At 43.0% G+C, this 26,778-nt stretch overlaps 1 protein-coding gene and 8 non-coding genes across 9 annotated transcripts in view; 1 reads left to right on the top strand and 8 right to left on the bottom strand.

Moving 5' to 3' along the window:
- Positions 1 to 26,778, top strand: part of DNAJC5B (DnaJ heat shock protein family (Hsp40) member C5 beta) — a 47,482-nt gene that overhangs the window by 1,169 nt on the left and 19,535 nt on the right. The window contains exon 2 of the mRNA XM_063393199.1: positions 3,093 to 3,220. Coding sequence (XP_063249269.1) covers positions 3,114 to 3,220 — 107 coding nt within the window. The 5' untranslated portion in view covers positions 3,093 to 3,113. The remainder of the gene's footprint in view (positions 1 to 3,092; positions 3,221 to 26,778) is intronic.
- Positions 6,379 to 6,467, bottom strand: TRNAY-GUA (transfer RNA tyrosine (anticodon GUA)). Its single transcript is given in 2 exon segments — positions 6,379 to 6,414; positions 6,431 to 6,467. It is a non-coding gene; the product is annotated as a tRNA-Tyr (tRNA).
- TRNAA-AGC (transfer RNA alanine (anticodon AGC)) lies at positions 7,150 to 7,222 on the bottom strand. The gene has a single exon. It is a non-coding gene; the product is annotated as a tRNA-Ala (tRNA).
- Positions 7,592 to 7,680, bottom strand: TRNAY-GUA (transfer RNA tyrosine (anticodon GUA)). Its single transcript is given in 2 exon segments — positions 7,592 to 7,627; positions 7,644 to 7,680. It is a non-coding gene; the product is annotated as a tRNA-Tyr (tRNA).
- TRNAA-AGC (transfer RNA alanine (anticodon AGC)) lies at positions 21,626 to 21,698 on the bottom strand. The gene has a single exon. It is a non-coding gene; the product is annotated as a tRNA-Ala (tRNA).
- TRNAY-GUA (transfer RNA tyrosine (anticodon GUA)) lies at positions 22,031 to 22,119 on the bottom strand. The gene is given in 2 exon segments: positions 22,031 to 22,066; positions 22,083 to 22,119. It is a non-coding gene; the product is annotated as a tRNA-Tyr (tRNA).
- Positions 23,203 to 23,291, bottom strand: TRNAY-GUA (transfer RNA tyrosine (anticodon GUA)). Its single transcript is given in 2 exon segments — positions 23,203 to 23,238; positions 23,255 to 23,291. It is a non-coding gene; the product is annotated as a tRNA-Tyr (tRNA).
- On the bottom strand, positions 25,705 to 25,793 carry TRNAY-GUA (transfer RNA tyrosine (anticodon GUA)). The gene is given in 2 exon segments: positions 25,705 to 25,740; positions 25,757 to 25,793. It is a non-coding gene; the product is annotated as a tRNA-Tyr (tRNA).
- On the bottom strand, positions 26,482 to 26,554 carry TRNAA-AGC (transfer RNA alanine (anticodon AGC)). Its single transcript has one exon. It is a non-coding gene; the product is annotated as a tRNA-Ala (tRNA).

Raw genomic sequence — 26,778 nt, 5'->3', positions numbered from 1 at the left:
AAGGGAGAAAACAATACCTTCTTGACTTTTTCTACTGGAACAAAAATACATAGCTCAAAAATAAGATTCTAATGTACTGGAATTGTGACTGTTACATCTTATTTAATAAGGAAAGTTTAACTTTTTCTAGAAAAATATTGTCTCACTGCACTTTTAGTATTTTATAGGACTGCTTTAAATAAGTAAGAAATAATTTTGAATAGCTAAAGTTAAAGCTTGAACTTGATATAATCATTAGAAGACTGAATAGGCTATTGAATCTAAATTTCCATAGCTGACTAGGTTATTAAAATTATTTTATGAGAAAGTACAAATTACATGACTTTGTAGTTCTTCAAAATTAAATCCATCATAACTTTAATTTTGGTTTATGCTTCAGAGCTTCCATGTGGCTGATCATCATTATGTCACAGATTTTTTTTAGCTAATGCTGTATATCTGTGACTTCACATGGTTACTACCATTATCTCGTGCATTAACAGGCTTCATGTGCCTTGCATGATTCTAGTGCCAGGATAGATCCCAGGTTTTTGCTAAATATGCTCTAGGCATGCCATCATGAACAAAAAGCATGATAACTACTGTAGGTGGTAAAGTAATATCTAGATACTCACATGCAATTTAATTTTCTAACTGTTAACTTAAATCCAAAAGATCAGTACATTTAACTGAGGGATTGTTTACAACATTTAAAAGTAGAAAGGTATTTCTTTTTCAGCAGTCAAAGGACCCTTAATTGTGAGTTGGTTGATCAGAAAAAGAAAACATCAAAGTATGTGCCAGAGTTACTACATGGATTACATTTCTCTCTGTACTTACATGGTACTTTCTTTTTCCTACTGAATAATGCCAAAGAACTTAAAAGTGTTACATGGTTGCTTCTGAACCAAAATGTGGCTTAGTAAATAATATATAAATAATGCCATGACAGTGTTTCTAGCTCAGCAATGAGAAGGGTATAATAAATGAGACAGTAGTCTTACCTAATAAAGCAGGTTTACAGAAATTTTTCTTATGACTGGGGTTACAGCTCACTTTTAGGCTTTTTCTGTGATCACTTTTCAACATTTGGAGAGGGGTCCAACATTCAAAGAAAAAAAGTTGTGGTGAGAGTTTTGTTGTGGCAAGTCTGCCATCAATGAGCTGTAGCTTTCTCTTATGAATCATAGGCATCTATACCTTGTGGTTTAAATTATGGTTTATGTAGAGTCCTAGAATGGTTTGAGTTAGAAGGGACCTTAAAGGTCATCTAGTTCCAACCCCCTAACCTGGGCAGGGGGTTCCACTGGATCAGGTTGCTCAGAGCCTCATCCAGCCTGGCCTTGAAAATCTCCAAGGATGGGGTAGCCACAGCTTCTCTGGGCAACCTGTTCCAGTGCTCCACCATGCTCACAGTGAAGAATTTCTTCCTAATATCTAGCATAAATTTAGCCTCTTTCAGCTTAAAGCCATTCCCAGTTGTCTTATTACTACATGTACTTGTAAGTCCCTCTCCAGGTCTCTTATAGGCCCTCTCTAAGTACTGGAAAGCTGCTAGGACTTTCTGCTGTTTGAGTTTCTTCATGTCGTTGCCTAGCATTACTAGGTCTGGTTTAACAATGTTTAATTTCTCAAATCCAGAAGGATGAACTGTGCCCTGTAAGGAGGTAGTCAAACCACTCGATGAAAAATCACTGGTTTGTCTACTTCTCTTTTGTGATAAAGAAAGGAACAAATGTTAGATCTGAAGTGGACGAAATCTGACAGTCTGTGCTTGCACTATACTGTAAGGGTACCATGTTGAATTTATCATTAATTCAGTCCTAAGTCTTGTATCTCAAATAAGATAGGACCCTGATAGATGTCAGTGTTTCCCATGAAGAATTTTTCAATAAAGTTTCTTTTTTAATACCAGGGTCAATTCTTGGTATCTACTCTCATCACATAGGTCCAGATTCACTCCACTGGTTTTCAGGGTCATGGATTGGGAGTCACAGCATCAACCAGGTTGGAAAAGATCTCTGAGATCATCAAGTCCAATCTATGATTGAACACCACTGTGTCAACTAAACCATGGCAAGTGCCACGTCCAGTCTTCCCTTAAGCACCTCCAGGGATGGTGACTCCATCACCTCTCTGGCAACCCATTCCAATATTTAATCCCTCTTTCTGTGAATAAATTCTTCTTATGTCTGGCGTAGACATCCCCTAGTGCACCTTAAGACTGTGTCCTCTTGTTCTGTCACTGGTTGCCTGGGAGAAGATGCCAACTCCCCAACTCTCCTTTCAGGGAGTTGTAGGCAGTGGTAGGGTCACCCTTGAGCTTTCTTTTCTCCAGGCTAAATACCCCCAGCTCCCTCAGCTGCTCCTCATCAGACTTATGCTCCAGATCCTTCACCAGCTCTGTTACTCTTTTCTGAACTTGCTTCAGTACCTCAATCTTCTTCCTGAATTGAAGGGTCTGGAACCGGACACAATACTTGAGTCATCCTGAGCACATTGTAGGGATAATAGGGAGAAAGTGCTTAGCCAGTTGTTCTCGGAGTCTGTATGTCTGTTGACAATATAAGGAGCCTAGTTTGATTCAGAGTCAAATTCAATCACAATTTAAGCACCTAAAATTGGTTAGGCTGAACCTGAACCCTTGCGTTAAGAAAGCAAAAATTCACCACTTTGTTGCATTAGGTAATACTCAGAGGTACAAAGCTCTTACCTCACTGTAAGAAGTCAATAACCTCAACAAATAGTGGAATAATTTTCCTAAGAATTAGAAAAAAAATGTAAATAAAACTAGGTGGAAATATAATTTATCTATTTTATTTATCTAATTTATTTATTCATTTCAGTGACAGCAACATCACGCCTTTAATAGGAACAGTGCTAGCCAACACAAAAGCTTCTTTGGTGCCTGCTTTTCCATTTCTCATTTTTTGCTAATTGTAAAATTTATTAAAGGACAGAGGATAATATAGAGGAGATTTTATTCTAGATTAACTTTCATATCTTTTTAAACTTTTGCTGCCTGATAAAAATCTATTAAAATAAATGATAAGAAATACTATCTATACGTACTCACAGTCCCAGGTATTTTAAATTATGTTCTACATTAGCAGCTTTGGTAATGCACTGCTATCATGGCTGAACAAAGGCAACGTGCTTTGTCAACATCAGGTGAAGCGTTATATGAAATCCTGGCACTAGAGAAGGGAGCAACACATGATGAGATCAAGAAGTCCTACAGGTATGTAAAATGTGCTTTGCAACAGGTCTAAAAATGCTTATTTGTCTGGCATGATTATGATGGTAAAACCTTTTGAGTTACCTGCACAGTAGACATTCTTTGTCACAATCCTTTCTTTTTTTAAATTGGTGAGCCTGAAAAGAATCAGAGATGATGCAATGCAAATCTACTGATTTTGTCCCACAAGGAGTCTGTGATTCATCTGGAATGTTTTAATCTAAGTGAATGAGAGGTCAGACTGTTGGGATAAACTAACCTGGGCTATTTGAATACTGCACCCAGTTCTTTTGTTAGGATCGTTCCTGAAGCATGTTAAAAAGTAAAGCCAATGCAAGTGCTGTAATGACAAATTGAGAACTAGAGTAAGAGATATAGGAAGTTCAATCAGGTAATCTTGTCAGAAAAGAAAAAGAAGATTTAGAAGAAAAGAAAAAGATAGATTATTTGATTATAGTGTGTAATGTCCTTGAAGGGGAAAATTGCTAGGTGTGTAATAGTTGTTCACTTTATGAAGGCAGGTATAACCAAAAGCAGTGCTTGGGATTTGAAAATTATTTGAGCTGAAAAAGAGGTACATGGTTTTAACTGTGAGTGTAACCAACTCCTGAAAAATACTAGCACAGGAATGGTGGTTTCTCTATTGAAAAAAAAGAGAGGACATTAAGAATAGTTTGAGAAAAACACAAGTTATCAAAATGGTGGCAAATATTTTATTATTGAAATGTAACAAGACCTAGAAGTAAGACCAGAAGATTTTATGGATAATTTTGCCCTTAAATTTGCTCAGCTGCTCTTGAAAGAGAAAGAAATTTCTATGTCATGTGTGAAGTAGATGTTCTTGACACTGAAATATGTCAGATATGTACTTGCACTTTTAATAAATATAGTAAAACTTTTATTATAGCATCATTCTGGGTATTGTTGGTTGCACTGTATTACCAGGCAAACTTAACACAGTTTACTTTTCCTATCAAATGTAAGAATATATATGAACTCAAAAAGGTTTATGAAATAGATCTACTTGCATCATTGTTTAGCTTGAATTTTAGCAAAACTCTGTCCTCCATGTTTTTGAACAAATTGCATTTCTCCCGCTTTCTGTTCCTAAATGCACATAATCAGGAGGCAAAAGTAGTGCATGTCCAAACTCTTCATTCAATGAAAGGAGAACTGTTGACATCCCATGGTTCCATTGTCTTGTGTAATTATATCACTGGGAAAAAAAGCATGCTATGGTATCAAATTCACTTATGACTTGCACCTTCTGTGTTCCTGTAGTACAGCCTGGCTGTAGAAATCATCTTCTGTCTCAAACTTCATGTTTTCCAGTTGCTTTTACATTTAATTTTCTGGAAATCCCCAAAGGAGAAAGTTGTCATGGAAGAATGTAGAATGCAATTAACTTCATTTAATGCTGAGCATGAATGTGGGTGATTTACACAGTGATCTATGGCAAAACTGACAGTGATGGTTCCTCCATCTTTATTAGTAATTAGAGAAAAAAAAAAAAGGCTGCTTCTGACTAAAGTGGAAATGTCAGCGGGATTAACTTTTAATGGAGTAGCTGTAAATATTTGCAAGATAAAATGATGAGTCAGTCTCATAGATTTGCTTTAATTATAATTTAATTTATGCTAATCCAAAAATCTGCTGCTGAAATGGTATTCTTTAGTACAAGGTATAAAACCAGCCATACCTGATTCTGAGTTTCTTGCCATTATTAATTAAGTCACTGTTAATTATACTACCATAGCCCAGGGCAAAATTTGCTTTTTCATAAACATGACAGACATGACTCTGTGATTTTATTTGGAGTTTGGCACAATCTAATTTATCAGGGAGTAAAGCTAATGGGCTTTTAATCAGCAGAATTTCAAAGGAGATCTGATCATCTTCAATATAAAACAAAAATAATTTTAGACTTCTTTTTTTGTCATAAAAGATTAAACTGTACTTTGACTTGTTTCTTGTCTGACAATGACGTAATATGCAAAGAGATAGATACTAGATTTCTTTTCTTCAGAAGTTTCAAAAGATTCTGTTTGATAGACTACTTACAAGAAAATCATAGAATCATAGAGTGGTTTGTGTTGGAAGGTACCTTAAAGGTTATCTTGTTCCAACCCGCTGCCTGGGGTTCCTCAGACTAGACCAAGTTGCTCAAAGACTCATTCAGTCTGGTCTTGAACACTTCCAGGGATAGGTCATCCACAGCTTCTCTGAGCAACAAATTCCAGTGCATCACCAACCTCAGAGTGAAGAATTTCTTTGTAATATCTAAACTTTGCCTCTTTAAATTTGTAACCATTGCCCCTTGTCCTATCACTACACATCCATGTCAAAAGCCCTGCTCCACTTTTCTTGTAGATCCTCTCTAAGAACTGCAAGGTTTCAATTGTGTCATCAATCTTTAGATTTTTCTTTTCCAGTCTGAAAAATCCAAATTCTTCTGGCCTATTGTTCTAGGAAAGGAGCTCCATCCTGCTAATCATCATGGTGTGCCTCCTCTGGACTTGCTCCAAAAGGTCAACACCTCTGTGACAGTACATTGGTGATTAAGAAGTTTATTAGAAAATGTACACAATGCTCTTAATGCCATTTAATTACTACCAAGCAAGGAGGGATAATGGCTTACTTATGGCTATGCCAATTGCCTGTTCTACTTCTGATGCAGCCTCTGGGCCCACCCAAGGCTCCCCGCAGCCACAAGAGGACACAGCACCTATGGTCCAGACAAGGGGAATGAAAAGCACTGGAGAATGCAGGCATCGATCCCGCTACCTCTCACATGCTAAGCGAGCGCTCTACCACTTGAGCTAATTCCCCACCCTGCAGCCTCTGACCGAGCTCCTCTCCCCTCCCAGGCACCCCGCCCTGAACCAGGATGCCCTGAAACCAAAGCTTGGGCCTCCCATCCATATCACTCCCACACCACCAACTCACCCATTCACATTCCTGTTAGAGGTGACTGCAGACAATCCCCATGGTCAGAAAGCACCATCCTCTGCCCAAGGGTTCACTCCAAACTACTGGGGCAATAGTATTCCCAAACTTATACAAAAGCTCATGGCTGGGCATTCATTCTGGGGAGCCCCTGGGCAGAGCCAGAAGGCAGCAGCAGTGTCAGTGCAGGATGTGTGCCAGGGGCAAAAGATGATTCCTTCGAGCTGGAGTTGAACCAGCGACCTAAGGATGGCCATGCCAGGGAGCCTACAGTCCTCCGCTCTACCAGCTGAGCTATCGAAGGAAGCATGGGGACATGTCCAGGGGACCTGGCCCAGCACTTTGCCCAAGCCACGCTGCACCACCACACCTCTCTTACCACATCCCTCTTCAAACAGCCTCAGCTACAGCATCACAGCTCCTTGCTCAACCCTTTAGCCCATCAGTCATGCAAACCACAAACAGAAATGCTCCATAAGCTCCTTGGACATCATCTACAGATGGGCTCTCCTTAGAGCCATACAAATCTTAGCCATATCCTGCTGCATTTTCCCTTGATTGCCTTTCACTGTATATTGCTCTGCTCAAGCACAAGACAAAAGAAAATTACAGCCAGTTCTCAATTCTGTAAGCTATGCCTAAGCACTGCAACAAGTCCTCAGAAGCTCTCTCTGTAAACCGAACATGCCCACACTCCTCAGCTAATCCTTAAAGAGAAATCCATCAATTCCTTGAGATTTTTAGCAGCCCTCCACTGAGGTTGTTCCACTTCATTGATGTCCTTCTCTGTACAGGGCTTGATGTTTGAAAACTGTCAAGCAAAGAGGGAGGACATAATTTCATCTATTAAACTGCCCATAGTACTCTTGGTACAACCTTAGATGTCTTCCCCCTCTGTAAATTCAGCACACACCATAAATCTCCACAGGGAACAGATGGATGCCCACTAAAGGGCCCTGTGTTCAAGCAAGGGGAATAAAAAGCATTGGAGAATGCGGGCATCGATCCCGCTACCTCTCACATGCTAAGCGAGCGCTCTACCACTTGAGCTAATTCCCCACCCTGCAGCCTCTGACCGAGCTCCTCTCCCCTCCCAGGCACCCCGCCCTGAACCAGGATACCCTAAAACCAAAGCCTGGGCCTCTCACTGGCCCCACTTTCACACCAGCAACTCATTCATTTACATTCCTGCTGGATGTGACTGCAGACAACCCCCATCCAGGACATCCATGACAACCCATGTCAAAAGCACCATCCTCTCTCTGCCCAAGAGTTTCACCCAAAATGCCTTGGCTTTTATCTAAGTTATCTTCCACAACCTAGGCAAGAGCTCATGGCTGGGCAGCTCATCATGGGGAGTCCCCCTGGGCAGAGCCAGAAGGCGGCAGCAGTGTCAGTGCAGGATGTGTGCCAGAGGCAAAAGATGATTCCTTCGAGCCGGAGTTGAACCAGCGACCTAAGGATGGCCATGCCAGGGAGCCTACAGTCCTCCGCTCTACCAGCTGAGCTATCGAAGGAAGCATGGGGACATGTCCAGGGGACCTGGCCCAGCACTTTGCCCAAGCCACGCTGCACCACCACACCTCTCTTACTACATCCCCCTTCAAAAAGCCTCAGCTACAGCATCACAGCTCCTTGCTCAACCCTTTAGCCCATCAGTCGTGCAAACCACAAACAGAAATGCTCCATAAGCTCCTTGGACATCATTTTCTTCATGAGAAGATGGACTCTCCTTAGTGCCATACAGATCTTACCTATATCCTGCTGCATCTTCCCTTGATTCTCTTTCACTGTGCAGTCTTCAGGCCAGTTCTCAATTATCAGATAAATGACAGTATTTCCTCTACTGTGTAATCTCCTACAAGCATGAAAGTCATGTCTAAGCCCTTTCATTCTCTCCCTCGACAGTCTGAACATTCTCACTGGTCTCACTCATCCACATATCACTCATCCACTCATCCACATCCCTCCACTCCATGAGTTTCTTGGTGGCCCTCCACCGAGATCCCTCCATTTCATTCATGTCTTTTCCTGTGTGTGGGATCACCTGCTCCCAAGCATCCTGATGGCCTTTTGCTGAGGTCACTGCACATGGTCCATGTGTGTCTTCTACACAGAGACACAAAACTGGGCACTCTCATGGCTTTATTTTGCAGGCAGTTGGACATCACACATCTGATCACTCACGCCCTTCCCCGCAGTGGGAGTAAAATTCACAGGGTGAGAAAAAGATGGTTTAATAGGGCGGAAAAGAAATGGAAAGTGAAATAACAACAACAATAAGAACAGCAATAATAATAATAGCAACTCTGTTATTAATAGAACTAAAATATACAAATCATGTGATGCACAACACAGTTGCTCTACACTCAATGAATGATGCCCAGTGAATTCTTGAGCAGCAGCTCCCAGCCGTCTTTTCCTCTAATTTATATACCGAGCATGACACCATATGGTATGGAATATTCCTTTGGCCAGCTGAGGTTAACTGTCCTGGCTGTCTCCTCCCAACTCCTTTTGCCCATCAGCTTCCTTGATGATGGGGTAGTGTGAGAAGCTGAAAATTCCTTGACTTATGGTAAGCACTGCTCAGCAAGAACTAAACCATCAGAATGTTATCAATATTATTCTCCTCCTTGATCTAAAACACAGCACCGTACCAGCTACTAGTAAGAAAATTAACTCAATACCATCTGAAACCAGGTAAATATTTATGCCTTATTCTATATAATTTATGTCATGCCAAGTTCCAATGAGTCTTTTCTGGTCTTTTTATATACATATGCAGATATCATTCCCTTAGCCTATGCACCATTCCTCTAAAATGTCAGTTGAATTTATTTAGTCCATGACTTCGGGCTCCTCTTTAGCAGTAGTCCTTTGGGGCAGGAAAGATGATGTGCGATGTAGAACTGTTGCATTCTAAAGACAGTTCTGGTTCTATCATTGTTCCACTTAGCCTGGTCTAGTCAAAATTTTTCATAGATTAATAAAGATCAATATTTATTGTAATAATTCTGATATGGCATATAGCAACCATAGCAAAGATATTACACATTATTATATAGCAATCAGTGTAATACAATTCAAATCATTGCCTATTCTCAGACAGAATCAAATCCCCTTGAAGTACACATCATACTTCTCCATCCTTCTGCATTACTCACCAAGTGCACCTAGGTTCCTCATCAAAAGCAGTGTCATGGATGGGTTTGCTTTTGGCTGAAGTAGGAATAAACCAGCCTGTCTTTCACAGCATAATTTCTATGTGTGCTACAGGGACTTTTCCCTTTTGTAAAAGTACATCAAAGTTTTGATTGGGCAGGGTCAGTTCGATTAGAAGATCCTCTAGTGTTTGCTAACCATGTGACTTTTGCCAAGTGTGTATTACAATGTTAAAATGTCCCAGCACCCATTGTTCTCAGTGTAGTCTTTAACAGTTCATTTGTCCAATTTTCTAGAAGCTGATGCATGGTAGGATGTGTGATATACCCATTCAATGCCATGCAATTTTTTTTTCAAGCCAAATGTCCAAGAGGTTGCTTCTGAAATAAGTACCAGTGTCTGACTCAGTTCTTTCTGGGGTTCATTTTTGCCTTGTTTCTCCAGGCCCAGAATAGTATTCCAGTCAGTGGCATAAGGCACAGAATATATTTCCAGCCATCTGGTTGTAGATTCCACCATAGTTATTAGTAAAAATTTCTTTAAGTAAAGAGTAGTCCAGCAGTGGAACAATTGCTCAGAAAAGTGGTTGACTCACCATCTCTAGAGGTATTTAAAAGATGTGTAGATGTGTATTTAGATAAAAGATGTGTAGATGTGCATTTAGAGACATAGTTTGGTGCTGGACTTGACAGTGCTGGGTTAATGCTTGGATCTGATGATCTTCAAGGTCTTTTTCAACCTACATAATTCTACAGTTCTGTGAGTGTAATCACCTGGTGCTTGCATTGGCACATTTGTGGCAATGTGATATCATCAATTTGCCAGACTTCCCTGTGTTTATATTTCAGCCACTGTTCTCCATTAGAGAGAGGCTTTAACTGTCTGGCTTGCTTTATTTCAGGCCATGTTTCACATTCAGGGATAATCATGGACAATGTCCATGATTAAGTCCACCCCCTCAATCAGGAAGTGATGTATATATTGTATTTCTTTCTTGAGAAGATACCCTGGGCCTGAGATATCATGGGGCCATTAAGTTATAAATAGTTCATGCTTATGTTACCAGTCCTGATTCACTTCAATCTTAGCATCCTGAGCCATCAGCTGGGATTTTTGATGTTACTCAGTGACCTGAGTCTTGGGTACATGACTACATGATGTACTTTTACAACAAAGTTCTCTACTCAAGCAGAAATACCCTGCCATAATCCAGCAGTCCAGGTGAGTTTACCTCTGCTCTTCAGTTGACCTATTTCAGTTTCAAATACCCCCCCACAAAGCATTTGCCACCATCTGAGTCTGTACAGAGATAATATACTGGCTATTTCCCCTTTCAGCAATGTCTAAAGCCAGCTGGATAGCTTTCACCAGCAGCTTCTACCTCTGAAAACTGACTAGGTTCACCTTGCCTTTCAGCAGTTTCAGCAATATGTATGGGACTCCACAAAGCAGCTTTCCACCTTTGATATTTTCCCAAAATATGACAGGACTCACCAAGGGCATATTGATTTTCATTTTCAGGTATGTCATTTACAGTGGGGCTTCTTCAGCCCACATCACCTCCTTTTCAGGCAATATTCCAAAATCTTTGCCTTCTGGCCAGTCAATGATCACTTCCAAAATTCCAGGGCCACTGGGATTTCCTATTCAAGCGCATTGTCTCATTGGTGCGCTCCACTTATTCCACATAGCACATAGCATCAGTTGCATGATGTGTAGAACAGACTCCCTTTGAATATCCTGCCGAGCACTGGCAGTCAGGGTGCCAAGAGGAGCTGTGCTTCAATACTAATCATGTCTGAAGCAGCTCAAACTCCTTCATACAATGCCGATATTTCTTTTTCAGTTGGAGTATAGCTGGCCTTGAATCTTCAGTGTCCCTGATGCCAAAACCGTAGGAGTCAACTCTGAGCCTTCCCTGGATGCTTTTTGCCAATGGCTTCAAGTAGGACCATTCTCCCCAGCTGCAGCACATTTTCAACATCTTGTCCCGCCCAGAGCAGCCTGAGGGCTACTGAATGTACTATTTCCTTTTCAACTTGTTCAAAGATTTGTCATTGTTCAGGGCCCAAATGAAGTGAGTCTTCTTCCAGGTTAGTTGACAAAATGTGATTTATAGCAGGCTATAATTTGAAATAAATATTCTCCAAAAACCTCAAATGCCTAATAAAGCTTGTGTTTCTCTTTTGGCAATTGGTGGAGACCTAGCTGTTATTTTGTTGATCACATTCATTGGGATACAATTATATCCATCTTACCACTTTACTCCTAATAACTGGATCTCCAGTTGTAAGTTACTTAACCTTACTTTGATTTATGGCAAAACTGACTTTCAGAAGATTTGGACATTTTTCTTCTTCTCAAAAACTCTGTGTGCTGTGTTTCCCCATATGATGATGTCATCAATGTACTGCAGGTGTTCCTGTTCCTGTGCAGTCTGGTTAAATCCATGGAAAACGGTAGGGCTGGATTTCCACCTCTAGGGCAGGTGTACTGGACATCCCTTCAAGTGAAAGCAAATTGTGACCTGCTCTCTGCTGCCAAAGGGATTGAGAAAAACAAGTGGCAAGCCACTTGGCTGCCTTTGATACAAACTGCCTCCAGTTCAAATTGAAGTTCTAGCCTGTCTGGCATGGCAGGACTTAGCAGCAGCATGGCTTTGTTCAAGGCACTGTAATCTACTGTTGGTTTCCACTCTCGATCAGATTTTCAGAGTGGTCAGGTGAAACTGTTACAGGGTCAGTGGGTCCTGCTGATCCCTGCAGGGTTTTCCAGCTGACAAATCAGCTTATGCATGGGAATCAGGTGGTCTTGGTTGGTGTGATATAGAGATCAGGTGGTTACTGCCTAATTTACAAGTTCTTCCTCTTCTTCTTCCTCAGTCTGCACTTGTCTGTCTTCCTCCTCTTGTTCTGGTAATGGCTCTGCTTTGGAGCAGTCTGCCTTGTCCACTCCTTCCTGCTGCTGACTCTTAGAAGAGGCTCCTTCATCCCTTACTAAAGGAGCTGACTTCTACTTCCACTCTTTTTCTTGTGAATATGATATCAGTACAGGTAGGTTCTTTGGTTCAGATGCAGTGTCTGTCGCTGGGACTGGGGTAGCCAAAGTGTTAGAGAAACAGAGGAAGACAAGCCTCATGCTATCATGGTCAGCAAGTCTCTCTTTATTGGAATCTGGTTCTACATTTATAGTGCTGTTAATTAGCTTATACATATTGCAAAATTAGAGCTCATGATTGGTTAACAATATCTTAACACAATAATCTTACTAAAGTTACAAATTAATTATTTTTGCATATTTTCGCATCTTTTTGGCACATACATCCGCCTTTCCACACATACCTCCTTATCCCACACCCTAAATGTTGCAGCAAGGTCGTACCATATTTTTGCTGCTTCATCACATCCATCTTGCTGCTTCTTCACGTCCAGCACGTACACACAGTCAAATCTCAACTAGTTTAATAATATCATGACCTTTGCTATGCAGCCATGCTTCAGAAAGACTCTCCACACTTCCCCCGTTTTCTTTAGATTGAACAAGGAGTTGTTGATGAAACATTTTTTGAACAACTTGGTGCATCAGATTTTGTAAGCAAATACAGATACAAGGCAAACAAATAATTAACAAGAAAATCACTATGCCTGCTGTGATAACTATTTTTAACATTGAGATTAGTCAAGGACCTAATCCCAAAGAAGCAAGCCATCCGTCTAGGCCCCATCCCTGTTGCAATTTTAATTGTCCTGTCAATTTCCGTAAATTTGAAATTTGAGCATGAATGGATTGAGAGTGATCAGATAAATTCATACAGCACATTCCTTCAAAATCCTCACAGCCGTGGCCTTGTGCTAAAAGTAAAAAATCGATCGCAGCCCGATTTTGAACAGAAGCGTGTCTGACTGAATCCACATCCACTAACAAATTGCTTAAGGCAAGTGAAGTGGCATTGGTTTGTTTTGCTAGCCAACATCCTAATTTATTAAGAGTAGTTAAGCTTTGAGCTGATGCTACTCCTGGGGCAAAAATAGATGCAGCAATTATTTTATCTGGGGTCCAAAATTCCATGTTTGATTTACACCCTGCTGTAAACTGATGAGCCATTCTTTTTGTTCGCTTCTGAGCGCGTGCTCGACTTAAGATCATAGATGTGTTCGGGGTAAGCAATGATAGTCGTCCCAATGTACATGGACCACCTTTCATCCTAGAAGGAATGCCTGCCCAGGCTCTGTCACCACAAATAAAAAACATTCCAGATGGTAACTGACGTGGTGCTAAGGTAGATACAGAAACTTTAGGAGAAGTATAATTGCACCAAAATGTAGAATTTCGATAAACTGATAGGGAAGAGTTAACTATTGTGGCATGATTATTTCCAGAACGTAAAGTTTTACTGGTAAAGTTAAAAATAACACATCCATCAGCCTGAACTGATCCTAACAGCTCAATTTCTTGTGGCTCTAAAGGTGCTGAAGGTAGATAAGGCACCCACATATCCCAAGTATCCACTGCTGACCGAGAATTGTTCTTTTTACAAGGAGGGACAAAGGAAGGACAAGGCCAGTTATCAACAGGTAATCCTACCAAACATGTGGAAAAAGGATTTCCTGGAGATGAAAGGGAAAGACATATTGTATTTTGATTAGTTAGGTTGGCCATAGTAACCCAGATGTTTGTTTTTGGCTGTGGAGGGACCCACCAAGCATTTGCTACACAAAAACAAAAAATTAGTAGGTATAAAACCTTCATGTTTGCTTCTTACCCTTCTTGCTTTTTCTTTTACATCTAAGTTTTCTAAACCTCCTATTGAGATGCTCCCAGTCTTGTGGTGTAACGGTCCACAAGCGAGGAATATAGCAGTCTGTATCACACCTTTTTTGAATTATATATGTGCTAGTTATACCCGCTACCTTTTTTACTAAATGTTGCAACTGCCAGCGAGCAAAAGCAAGATGCTGTTGTTCTACACTCTCAAATAATGTTACTGCTTGATGATAAGGTAACCGAGTTTCACTCTCAAGTGCTTGGCGAGGATTTTCTCTCCTCCAAGCTCCTTTACATACATTACACCATGGTTCACCCTGCAGTTGTTTCTGATACACCCACCTTTGTTGATTACATCCTCCACAACAAATTAAAACCCAAGCACCATGCTTTTGATCTGAACAACAATAACAACAAGGAAAATTAGTATCTCCTAATTGATAATTTGTTAAACAAGCTATTAAATATGCAAAATGGTCCACTGTATATATATAACAGATGGAAGGTTCAATCACTGTCTGTAGAAACTTCCGATAAGGGCGAACCAGACCATCCAGGCGTAACCGAGGATTCCTGATGTTCTCCGTTTTGGGGTTTCAATGCCGGCTTTGTCCACCGAGCTGGAATCCACTCAGGTCCTGTAGGGGTAGAAACACATAGATATCCTTTTCCCCAATATAAAACTTTTGCTGGACCTTGCCATAAACCTGTTTTTAAACACTTGTACCTGACCCATATTTCTGCTGATTCTGTCTTGTTCCCACTAGAGCTGTCAAAATGTGTGATGACTGCTGGTACCTTTGATGACCCAAACACACACAAATAATTCAATACAAACAACGTTTTGGCCACACGTTCCTGAATGTCTGTGATATGACTGAACTTTTCAATATAAGTCTTTAAGGTACCATTTGCTCGCTCTACAATTGCCTGTCCCCTAGGATTATGTGGTATTCCTGTAACATGTTTCACACCCCATTGCTTCAAAAAGGCTTGAACCCTACTACTGATATAGGCTGAACCATTGTCTGTCTTCAGCTGTTGACAGACTCCCATAACTGCAAAACAACTGGTTAAATGTCTAATGACATGAATAGCCCTTTCGCCTGACTGAGGTGTTGCCCAAATATAGTGACTATATGTGTCAATTGTCACATGAACATATTTCAGGCGACCAAAACTATTAACATGTGTAACATCAGTTTGCCACAACTCATTAGCTGCTACTCCACGAGGGTTAACCCCTGTTCCTAGCCCTAAACCTCCATTATGGTTACAGCATATAGGACAGCTTTTGACAATTGCAGTGGCTTTAGCATGTGAAATATGAAATTCTCTTTGAAGTCCTTTTGCATTCTGATGGAAAATAAAGTGAGCTTCTCGTGCTAACACATGCTGAGGTAATGGCACTGTTGTAGCTGCAGACACAAGTTCATCCGCTCGTTGATTACCTTCTCCTAAGCCAACGTTCTACTTATGGCTCCGAATATGAATTACTGCATAAGGTTGTTTTCGCTGATATAAAGCTTTTCTCAACTGTACCAAAAGCTGATAGAGTCTTTGATTCTGTACTTCCTTAATAAAGGCATCCTGGTATGGGCTTGTCACTTTTTTTAGGGACTAACATCCATTTTTGCACCCCTACCCATTTTAATGGAGCCTTGCTGTTATTAGGCGCGATAGTACTAGTGCTGCCTAATAGTGCTTCCTGCAATTCAGCAGAATTAGCCAAATACCAATCCAGTGTATTTCAAACACGCTGACGTTCTTTCTTGATGAGTAAACTCAGTAATTCAATTTTTTGTCATACAGTCTTATGTTGTTGTAGTGGGGGCATAACCCATTCAAGCACCCATTGCTCCCCCGTTTTCTTTAAATACTGAATCAATGCACCCATAAAATGAGTGGGACCCATCCATATAGCCAAGTCAATAGGGAGGTCCAAAGATCTTCGGCGAACCTGACCCTGCAAAATGCACTCAGCAATGAGTTGAATCACCTGTTGCTGCTGAGGGGAAACAATCACTTGTTGTGTGGGATCAGTCCCTTTCAACAAGGGGCGTAACTGATCAATCAATTCATTAGGAATCCCAACCATAGGTCTGAGCCACTGTAAATCTCCTAACAGTTTTTGTGCATCATGTAATGTAGTGATGTTGTGATGAAATTGCAGTTTTTGAGGAGAAACTGTCTGATCAGTCAAAGTCCATCCCAAGTATTTCCATGGAGAAGATCGCTGAATTTTTTTAGGGGCAATAGTTAGATTATGCTTAGCAAGAGTCTGTTGAATATGGTGAATTTGTAAATCCGAAAAAGGCTGAGGTTGTGCAAACAAAAGGTCATCCATATAATGATAAATGATAACCTGAGGCCACTGTTGTCTAAGAGGCTGTAAAGCTGCATTAACAAAAAGCTGACACAAGGTGGGGCTGTTGAGCATCCCTTGCGGCAATACAGTCCATTCAAACCTTTGATCAGGGCTTTGACGGTTTACAGCTGGTAAGGTGAAGGCAAACCTAGGTGTATCCTGAGGATGCAATGCAATAGTGAAAAAACAGTCTTTTAAATCCACTATTAGCAATGGTCAATGTTGTGGTAACATAGCTGGATTAGGTAAACCTGGTTGAAGAGCTCCCATCGGTTCCATTTGGGCATTCACTGCACGAAGGTCATGAAGCAGTTGATATTTTCCAGATTTTTTCTTTATGACAAATATAGGAGTGTTCCATGGGCTGGTAGACAGTTTCAGGTGACCTTGCTGAAGTTGTTCTTGCACTAAGGCATGTGCATGTTGTAAGCTTTCCCCTTTCAGTGGCCACTGCTTAACCCACACAGGAGTTTTTGTATTCCAGGTGAGGGGAATGGGGAAAGACCAAGCAGCAGCCATTATCCCAAAGGGTGATCATTGGTGAGAACAATACCGAGTTGTGCTAACACATCTCGTCCAATTAAACATTGTACAGTAGGTGGCAGTGTCGTGATTGAAAAAGATGCTTGTGCATTTTTTCCATCAATGACTACAGTGAGTACAGGTGATCGGCTGGCTAAAGTCATTCCTCCTACACCAGTCACTGCTGAGACAGCTGCCTGCAGTGGCCAAGCATGAGGCCATTCACTTGGAGCAATAATACCAGAATCTGCTCCCGTGTCCAACAATCCTACAAGTTTTATAACTTGTCCATTAAAATGAAACTCAACTATCTTCCGAGGTTGTGTAAAAAAATCTATAGTCAATAATGTTAGTCCTCCTGTGGAGCCAAAAGCCCCTTGATTTTTTGCTTTATGTCGCATAGGAGAAACCTGTTTAGCCAATTGAGGAAGAGGTATCAATTGTGCCAGTCTCTGTCCCTTTTTAATTTGTAGAGGAGGGAATAGAGTATAAGTCATAATCATAATTTCTTCACAATAATCCGCATCAATGACACCAGGTAAAACAAATAATCCCAGCATAGTTGTAGAAGAGCGTCCCAGCAAAAGTCTACCTACTGGCTGTCCATTAATTAAAATAGGTCCAATAAGTCCAGTGGAGATCTTGTGAGGGTGCGTGGTCATGATGGTGACGTCTACTGAGGCTGCCACGTCCATGCCGAGGCTTCCGCTGGTGGCTGGTTGCAGTTGTTGGTTGGCACTGTTGGCATTGCAGCTGCTATTTGTGTCCTGGTGCGGCGACTGCTGTTCGCGCTGCTCCTGAAGTTTCCCGATCTCCGCCGACAGGCGTGGGTGTTATGTGAGTCAGTGCGGCATTTTGCACACCAGACTCCTGCAGCATTACACTCTCTCCGGACATGTCCATTATTGCCGCAACGAAAACATTTTATGTGAGCACCAGAAGAGGAGGGGCGAGGACCAGTGCTAGCCGTTGCCACTTGGAGAGGAGCAAGAGCTGCCATTACCTGCGTCTGTGAAGCTTTTGCCTGTTCTTGTAATCCTAAGCCTAATTGCTTTATAGCATCCACTAAAAATGCCTGAGTCCCTGCTGGCACAGTTGCTGCTTTTTCTAACAAGTCAGCTATTGTCCAATTCCCGGCCATAGTGTTTATCATAGACCTAGTGTGTGAATTGCTATTTTGAAGGACACACTGTTTTAACAATGTCCCTTTCATGTAATCCTGAACACCCGCTCTATCTATAGCTTTTGCAACTTTGTCTATGAAAGATCCCAGAGTTTCCTCACGACCCTGCTTTATTCCCATATATATGGGTACTCCCTCCGGAGCTTTAACCCTTGCAATAGCCCTTCTAGCTACCGTCATAGCCTCCCGACACTTGTGTGGTCCCATAAGTGCTTGAGCCTCCATAGTTTGATAATTTCCCAGTCCTAACAATTCATCCAGTGTCAAACCTTGTAACGGATCACCTTGTCCCCTCTGTACAGCTACCGAAGCTTGTGCTTCTGCCTGCCAATATGCATTAAACAACAGATGCTGATGTTGTGTGAAAATAAGTCTAGCTATTCCTTTTATGTCATTTGGCAACAAAACATGAGCATTAAAAAGATACTCCAGCATCTGTTTAACAGGCTCACTAGTAACCCCATATTGCCCTACCGTCGAGCGTAACTGTGCTAAAATTTTCCAATCTAAAACTGTAACTGTTGCCTGCAAACCTCCTGCCGGATTTGGTGAAAAAATAACTGGAAAAGCTAAACAACTAGAGGCGGCCTCCACCATGTCGTTATCACCCTGCTCAGCGCCGTGTCGAGCCAGAGCAGCCCATACCTCGCGGCGTTCCCTAGCCATGGCCCCCACAAGGTCAGATTCTGCCCTAGGGATAGGCTCCTGGCTGTTTGGGACTATAGCCAACTGAGGTGATACGGGGGTGGCATTCCCTGGGCTACGTGGAGGCTCCCCTCTGTTGTCAGCTCCCCGGTCAGATTCTTCTATCGCTAAAGGAGGTGCTGATGCAGATACATGTATGGTGTTAAACATGGGAGGGTTAGGAGTACTAGAGCCCCAGTCAGGATTGTAATCCTTATTCTTTTCCTGAGCTGTCACTATCTCCCTTGCTGCCTTCTTTTCTGTCTGATATAACAACAACTCATTATGTACTATTCTCCATAGTTTACTCATTTTCTTTGCTGTCTTATCATCGTCTAAAGTTAACTCCCATAGTTTATCCCCAAACCTTCTCCATTCTACTAGCTCATGAACAGTGTGAGGGTTAATAAAAAATCCTTGAGAGAAGCCATACTTTAAAAGTTCAGGCAACTCTTTATCTAAATCTAAGTCTTTTATGTGGCGCTTTTTCAAAAGCGCTGTAAATAAATCATATGCCGCTTGCCTGTCCATACTCACGTCAGCGCTGTTGCAGACTCTCCAGGTCTCGGCAGCACGTATCGGCCAAGCCCACCTATGTGGTCGCTCAGGGCACGGAGCACTCTCACGTTTTGTTGCTCTTTAGCCGTCCCTCTGCATGCAGGACCCGAACCCTACTCTGTCTTCTGGTCGTGGTATCGCCGTGCTATCACGTCGGGGTCACCAATTTGTTAGAGAAACAGAGGAAGACAAGCCTCATGCTATCATGGTCAGCAAGTCTCTCTTTATTGGAATCTGGTTCTACATTTATAGTGCTGTTAATTAGCTTATACATATTGCAAAATTAGAGCTCATGATTGGTTAACAATATCTTAACACAATAATCTTACTAAAGTTACAAATTAATTATTTTTGCATATTTTCGCATCTTTTTGGCACATACATCCGCCTTTCTACACATACCTCCTTATCCCACACCCTAAATGTTGCAGCAAGGTCGTACCATATTTTTGCTGCTTCATCACATCCATCTTGCTGCTTCTTCACGTCCAGCACGTACACACAGTCAAATCTCAACTAGTTTAATAATATCATGACCTTTGCTATGCAGCCATGCTTCAGAAAGACTCTCCACACCAAAGTGCCTGACATTTTGTCATCAGATCCAAAGGCCTTCTTGCCCCCTTGAGGGTACTGAACAGTGTTGAAGAGGACTTGCTAGGCACAGGCCAGCCCCCAGCATGTTGCAGTTATATGTTTCTCTCTGGAATTACCAGGTTGACAGCATACTTCTTCCTAATATTTTACTAGTTTTTCAGGATTCTGAACTTGTTCAGGGGTGAAATTCCAAAATATTCGAGATGCCCATTGCTGTACATACTTGCCTGTACTATCCCACACATCCTGCCACTATATATGCTCAGGGGAATTATCTGGGTGGTATCCTTAAATAGTTGTTTAAGTCTAAACAAGGCCTGAAATATAATAAGGAGACATAGAAACATAGCAATAAGAACATTCTGTTTTGAACATCCTGACTATATTCAGAATTCTCGAGAGCTATTGTAATTACCCTGGAGGTGAAGGGGAATATGTGGGAAGTATATGCCCCACAGATTGGCTCTAGGAGGAAAGATAAAGGATGTAATTAGGAATGGTTTCCAATAGATGGCTCTAGAAGTATGGAGAAGATAACATTACTTGATTACAAATGGATTAGCCTGGTGACCATCAGTTTTATCACATCGTAAATCAGTGTTCCAACATGATAACCTTAGCCCAGCCCCCAGAGGTCATAAACAGCACAACAGGAAACATACAGAGCAAGTAAGATGTTACGAAACACAACCCTGAGAATAAAAAACAACTCCGAGAGTAAATAAATCAACATCAGGATTGGCTACTATTAAACTAATATAATGAATGCTTACAAGAAATTTGTTTTAACATACTCTAGCCAGATCTGTCATTGTCTCAACCCTTCAAGCCCCATGCTGGGCACCAAAAAGGACTGTTGTGGTTTAACCCAGCAGGTAGTTAAACTCCACACAACTGCACACAACCCCCACCCCCAAAAGGGTTTTTGGAGACAACAGGGAGAAAAAAGCAAAGTTTGTGGATTGAGAAAAAGACAGGCCAAAAGGACAGAAAAGGAAGGAGGAAATATCAATAATAGTAACAACAGAACTAGATTATAAAAAATAAATTATGTAAAACACCTTAATACCTGCAGAACAATGCCCAGACAGACAGTTCATAAGCGGTTGCCCCCAGACATCTTTCTCCCTGGTATATACTGAGCCTGATGTCATGTGGTATAGAATATTCCTTTGGCCAGCTGGGGTCACCTGTCCCAGCTGTGTCTCCTCCCAGTTTTTTGTTCCCCCCAGTCCCCTCGCTGATGAGATGGTGCAAGAAGCTGACAAGTCCTTGGCTTTGCATAAACTCTGCTTACCAAGAATTATAACACAGTGTGTAACCAACATTATTCACACTCTGAATCCAAAACACAGATTTTAGGAAGAAAATTAACTCTATTGTAGCCAAATCCTATGTAAACCTATATATAACAGGTACACTATTTTAAGTGGCATCTATCCAATGAAGAGGAAAATCAGATAATACCTTCCCTCAGTCCAGAGGCCTTGCTACTCTTAGAGGAGTGGATGCTGTCCTCTACTGTGCTTGCCAGGTTTGCTCTCCAGGTTTCCTTACCTTCAGAGGACAGGGAGACCCTCACCAAAGGGCCCTGTGTCCAGACAAACGGAATGAAAAGCACTGGAGAATGCGGGCATCGATCCCGCTACCTCTCACATGCTAAGCGAGCGCTCTACCACTTGAGCTAATTCCCCACCCTGCAGCCTCTGACCGAGCTCCTCTCCCCTCCCAGGCACCCCACCCTGAACCAGGATGCCCTGGAACCAAACCCTTGGGCCTCCCATCCATATCACTCCCACACCACCAACTCACCCACTCACATTCCAGTTAGAGGTGACTGCAGACAATCCCCATGGTCAAAAGCACCATCCTCTGCCCAAGGGTTCACTCCAAACTACTGGGGCAATAGTATTCCCGAACTTATACAAAAGCTCATGGCTGGGCATTCATTCTGGGGAGCCCCTGGGCAGAGCCAGAAGGCGGCAGCAGTGTCAGTGCAGGATGTGTGCCAGGGGCAAAAGATGATTCCTTCGAGCCGGAGTTGAACCAGCGACCTAAGGATGGCCATGCCAGGGAGCCTACAGTCCTCCGCTCTACCAGCTGAGCTATCGAAGGAAGCATGGGGACATGCCCAGGGGACCTGGCCCAGCACTTTGCCCAAGCCACGCTGCACCACCACACCTCTCTTACCACATCCTCCTTCAAAAAGCCTCAGCTACAGCATCACAGCTCCTTGCTCAACCCTTTAGCCCATCAGTCATGCAAACCACAAACAGAAATGCTCCATAAGCTCCTTGGACATCATTTTCTTTGTGAGAAGATGGACTCTCCTTAGGGCCATAAAGAGCTCACCCATGTCCTGCTGCATCTTCCCTTGTTCTTTTTCTCTGTGCTGTCTTTTGTCCTCTGCCAAAGCAGATGACCAGTCTACTCTGAAACCTCCTCTAAGTCAAAAGGTCATGTGTAAGACCTCTTAACCTATCTTCCTCTAGGCTGAACATATCCACTCCCCTCAGCCCATCCGCACAGAGAAACCTTTCCATTCCTTGAGATTGTTGGTTGCCTTCCAGAGGTTCCTCTCTTTGACTGTTTTTCTGCATAGAAGATCTCAAAACAAGACCAAATACTTTAGATGATATTTGATGTCTATCAAGCAAAGAGGGAGAAACCTCTGTTAAATACTCCATGCAGACCTGGATGTCATCCTACTCTTTGCATTCTGGGTGCACTATGAGCACCCACAGGCCTTGGCAAAGGGCCCTGTGTCCAGGCAAAGGGAATGAAAAGCATTGGAGAATACGGGCATTGATCCCGCTACCTCTCACATGCTAAGCGAGCGCTCTACCACTTGAGCTAATTCCCCACCCTGCAGCCTCTGACCGAGCTCCTCTCCCCTCCCAGGCACCCAGCTCTAACCCAGGATGCCTTTGCTCCTAAAGCCTGATCTTCCCAATAAACCCCACTGTCATACCACAAACTCTCACACTCACTTTCCTATTGGAGATGACTGCGGGTATGCCTATGGTCAGAATCAACTTGCCACGGCCTGGGTTCACCAAAAAATGCCTTGACCATTTATCTTCCCAACATCAGGCAAGAGCTCATGGCTGGGCAGTTCATTCTGGGGAGTCGCCCTGGGCAGTACCAGAAGGCAGCAGCAGTGTCAGTGCATGATGTGTGCCAGAGGCAAAAGATGACTCCTTCGAGCCGGAGTTGAACCAGCGACCTAAGGATGGCCATGCCAGGGAGCCTACAGTCCTCCGCTCTACCAGCTGAGCTATCGAAGGAAGCCCATGGTTTTGACACCTCAGACACTCATCACACACTCATCCAGTCATTCAAGTCTCACACCACTCCCTTCTATTTACATGACTCTCCTCTGCAGGAAATATGAAGACTTGACTTATTTCACATTGCTTCTCAAGCCTTCAACCCTTGGCCAGGACAGACACAGCCATGGTGGCTCACTTGAAGCAATCATTCAGAACAGAAGGCACTATCACCATGACAAGGGAGGGACAACTGCAAGCAAGGAAGTCACTGCAGAGATCAGAGTGATGTCTGTGTCCAGTGAATGACAGGCAGGTCCAGACTGACAAGCCAGGGCTTAGGTCAATGCAAGACATTCATCTGCACATCAGGTTTGGATCCAAGGTCTCTGTCCCTTGACAGTGCTATGGCTGTGGCCATTGCTGAGCTAGAGACCAGGACTTCGGCTTTTTAACACAGGAAAAAGTGAAGGCGAGATGTGAACACAATGAGAGCTCCTGTGCTGATGGTTGGAGGTGGAAACTCCACACCAGGCCAGTGAGAGCCATTCAGGCTCTTAATGCCCACACAAGATGTAATGGTCACCATGTGAGAGAACCAGCAGCCCTTCACTATACCAGCAGATGCCAACAGCCTATTAGGGTCCTCTCTCTGCTCTAGCTCCATGATTGTGTTCTCAAAACAATCAGTTTGAATGAGTCCTCAGGACATCTCTTTGTCTATCTTCTCCTCCAAGCAGCCCTAGATGAGGGATCTCATCTTGCTCAAGACTTCAGCCAGTCAGATCACACCAACTTCCAAGCATGGAGACTGCACAGCACTCCAGGGCAACATTTTCTCCTACCTGGCTGCCTTGAAGAGGTATCAGGTCCTGAGAGGTTGGTCCTGGAGAATTTGTTCTTGGATAGCCATAAAACATCAGGTCCCCAGAGGGCAGTCCTCGAGACAACTAACACTCAGGATACCTTTGGGCTAAATTAGGGAAAATGATGCCAAATGATCGATTAGAAAATTTCATTTATGGCAGCAGCAATTTAAACTTTATTATAAGTTGAATAAGTTTAAATCTTATTTTAAGTTGAATGGCCCATGGTAGCAATGATCTAAACTTTTCTGAACAGCCCATGGAAGCAGCAATTTAAACTTTTAAGAAGAGGAAGAGAAGAAGAAAGAAAGCGAAGAAGATAGACATAGAGGAAAAGATTTGGATCACCAGCCAGGGTTCCAGTGCTGCCTCTGGTGCAGTTCCTTCGGATGGTGGTTGCACACCTCACCAATCTCAGTTGTGCTATTTATAACCTAGCCCACATACACGCCCATTTTGTTATTCTCAAACTTTTCAGAAGGGGATTGGGAGGGGCCTCATGGTTTTGATTCCCTTCACAGGTGTCAGAGAGACAAGTGCAATGCTCTCTCATACCTGGTTTTGGAGATAGTTACCCAAAGTAAGGAAGTTGATCCAAGAAAAGCATTATCCTGCATCGAAAGATGCTCTTTTCTAACGGCACCTTATCTCGTTGGCATGGAAACAGTCCTTTCCTCTGCTACCAAGTGTTTGAGACATGAACTCTTTTTAAGTTTTCATTCTCTCATAAAAGAGAAAAAACTGGAACCTCTGCTGCTTCAACTGTGGCCTGTTGGTTTTCTTTCCTCCATTGATCACCACAGTAAAATGCCTAACTGCTGAATCAATAACCTCCTCATAGACATTTTGATAAGTGCTTGCTTATCTCCCAGACAGCCCTTTCTTCTTCAGAATCTGCACAAGGTCACATTCAATGGCCTCTCCTCAAAGGGAAAGTGCACCCGTTTCCAAGCGTCCTGGAGGCCTTATTCTGAGCCCTTTGCACTTGCCCAATGTCTATCTCACATATGGAGGCACAAGGATGGGCACAATGCTCTGGATCCTTTCCATCATATTCAGAACAAAGTGAGAGAATCCGTTCCTTCAGTTCACAGCCCACGGTCATAGTCCTAGATGCTGTTCTCCTCTTTGCAGCGCAGGTCCAGGAAAGGAGAATGAAAAGCACTGGAGAATGCGGGCATCGATCCCACTACCTCTCACATGCTAAGCGAGCGCTCTACCACTTGAGCTAATTCCCCACCCTGCAGCCTCTGACTGAGCTCCTCTCCCCTCCCAGGCACCCCGCCCTGAACCAGGATGCCCTGAAACCAAAGCCTGAGCCCCCCTAATCAACTTCACTTTCACACTACCATCCACTGGCTCACTTACTTGCTGGAGGTGACTGCAGCCAACTCCAGGGCTCAGAAGCACTGCCTCACCATGCATTCACCAAAAAATGCCTTGGGCTCATCCAAAGTCAGACAATGGCTCATGGCTGGGCAGCTCATCATGGGGAGTCCCCCTGGGCAGAGCCAGAAGGCGGCAGCAGTGTCAGTGCAGGATGTGTGCCAGAGGCAAAAGATGATTCCTTCGAGCCGGAGTTGAACCAGCGACCTAAGGATGGCCATGCCAGGGAGCCTACAGTCCTCCGCTCTACCAGCTGAGCTATCGAAGGAAGCATGGGGACATGTCCAGGGGACCTGGCCCAGCACTTTGCCCAAGCCACGCTGCACCACCACACCTCTCTTACCACGTCTTCCTTCAAACAGCCTCAGCTCCAAAATCACAGCTCCTTGCTCAACCCATCAGTCATGCAAACCACAGAAGGGCTCTATAAATCCTTGGATGTCAACTTCTACAGATGGACTTCCTCACAGCCACACACATCTTAGCCATATCCTGCTGCATTTTCCCTTGATTCTCTTTCACTGTGCTGTCTTTTGCCCTCTACTCAAGCATAAGGAAAAACAAAATGACAGCCACTCCTCTGTTTTGTAACAGAGTGCTGGAATAGCCTGTGTACGTCCTCTGAACATTTCTTTCTGCAAACTGAAAGCACCTACTCTCCTCAGCCTATCTTTAAAGAGAATTCCTTCAGATTCTTGGTGGCCGTCCAGAGGTTGCTCTATACCAATAATGTCCTGTGTTTTGCTTGATACTTGAGAACTGTCAAGCAAAGAGAGAGAAGATCAATACTTCTGCCAAACTGCCCATAGTAGTCTTTATACAGCCCTGGATGTTATCCTCCTCTGTAAATCCATATATCTTCCCTTGGGCACACCAGATATCTTCCCTTGGTGCCCGGGGAATAGATGGATCCCTGACAAAGAGCCCTGCATCCACACAAGGGGAATGAAAAGCATTGGAGAATGCGGGCATCGATCCCGCTACCTCTCACATGCTAAGCGAGCGCTCTACCACTTGAGCTAATTCCCCACCCTGCAGCCTCTGACCAAGCTCCTCTCCCCTCCCAGGCACCCAGCTCTAACCCAGGATACCCTAAAATCAAACCCTGAGCCTCCTTAATGATCTTCACTCTCACACTACCACACACTCACCTTCCTGTTGGGGGTGACCCCTGACAACTCCAGAGCTCAGAACCACCATGCCCTGCCCAAGAGCTCACAAAAACACCTTGTCTGGTCATCTTCCCAAGATCA

Source organism: Prinia subflava, chromosome 1 (genome assembly GCF_021018805.1).
Source record: "Prinia subflava isolate CZ2003 ecotype Zambia chromosome 1, Cam_Psub_1.2, whole genome shotgun sequence".
In the NCBI taxonomy this organism is placed as follows: Eukaryota; Metazoa; Chordata; class Aves; order Passeriformes; family Cisticolidae; genus Prinia; species Prinia subflava.
Note: the sequence above shows the minus strand (reverse complement) of the source record. Positions and strands in the feature narration are given on the sequence as shown.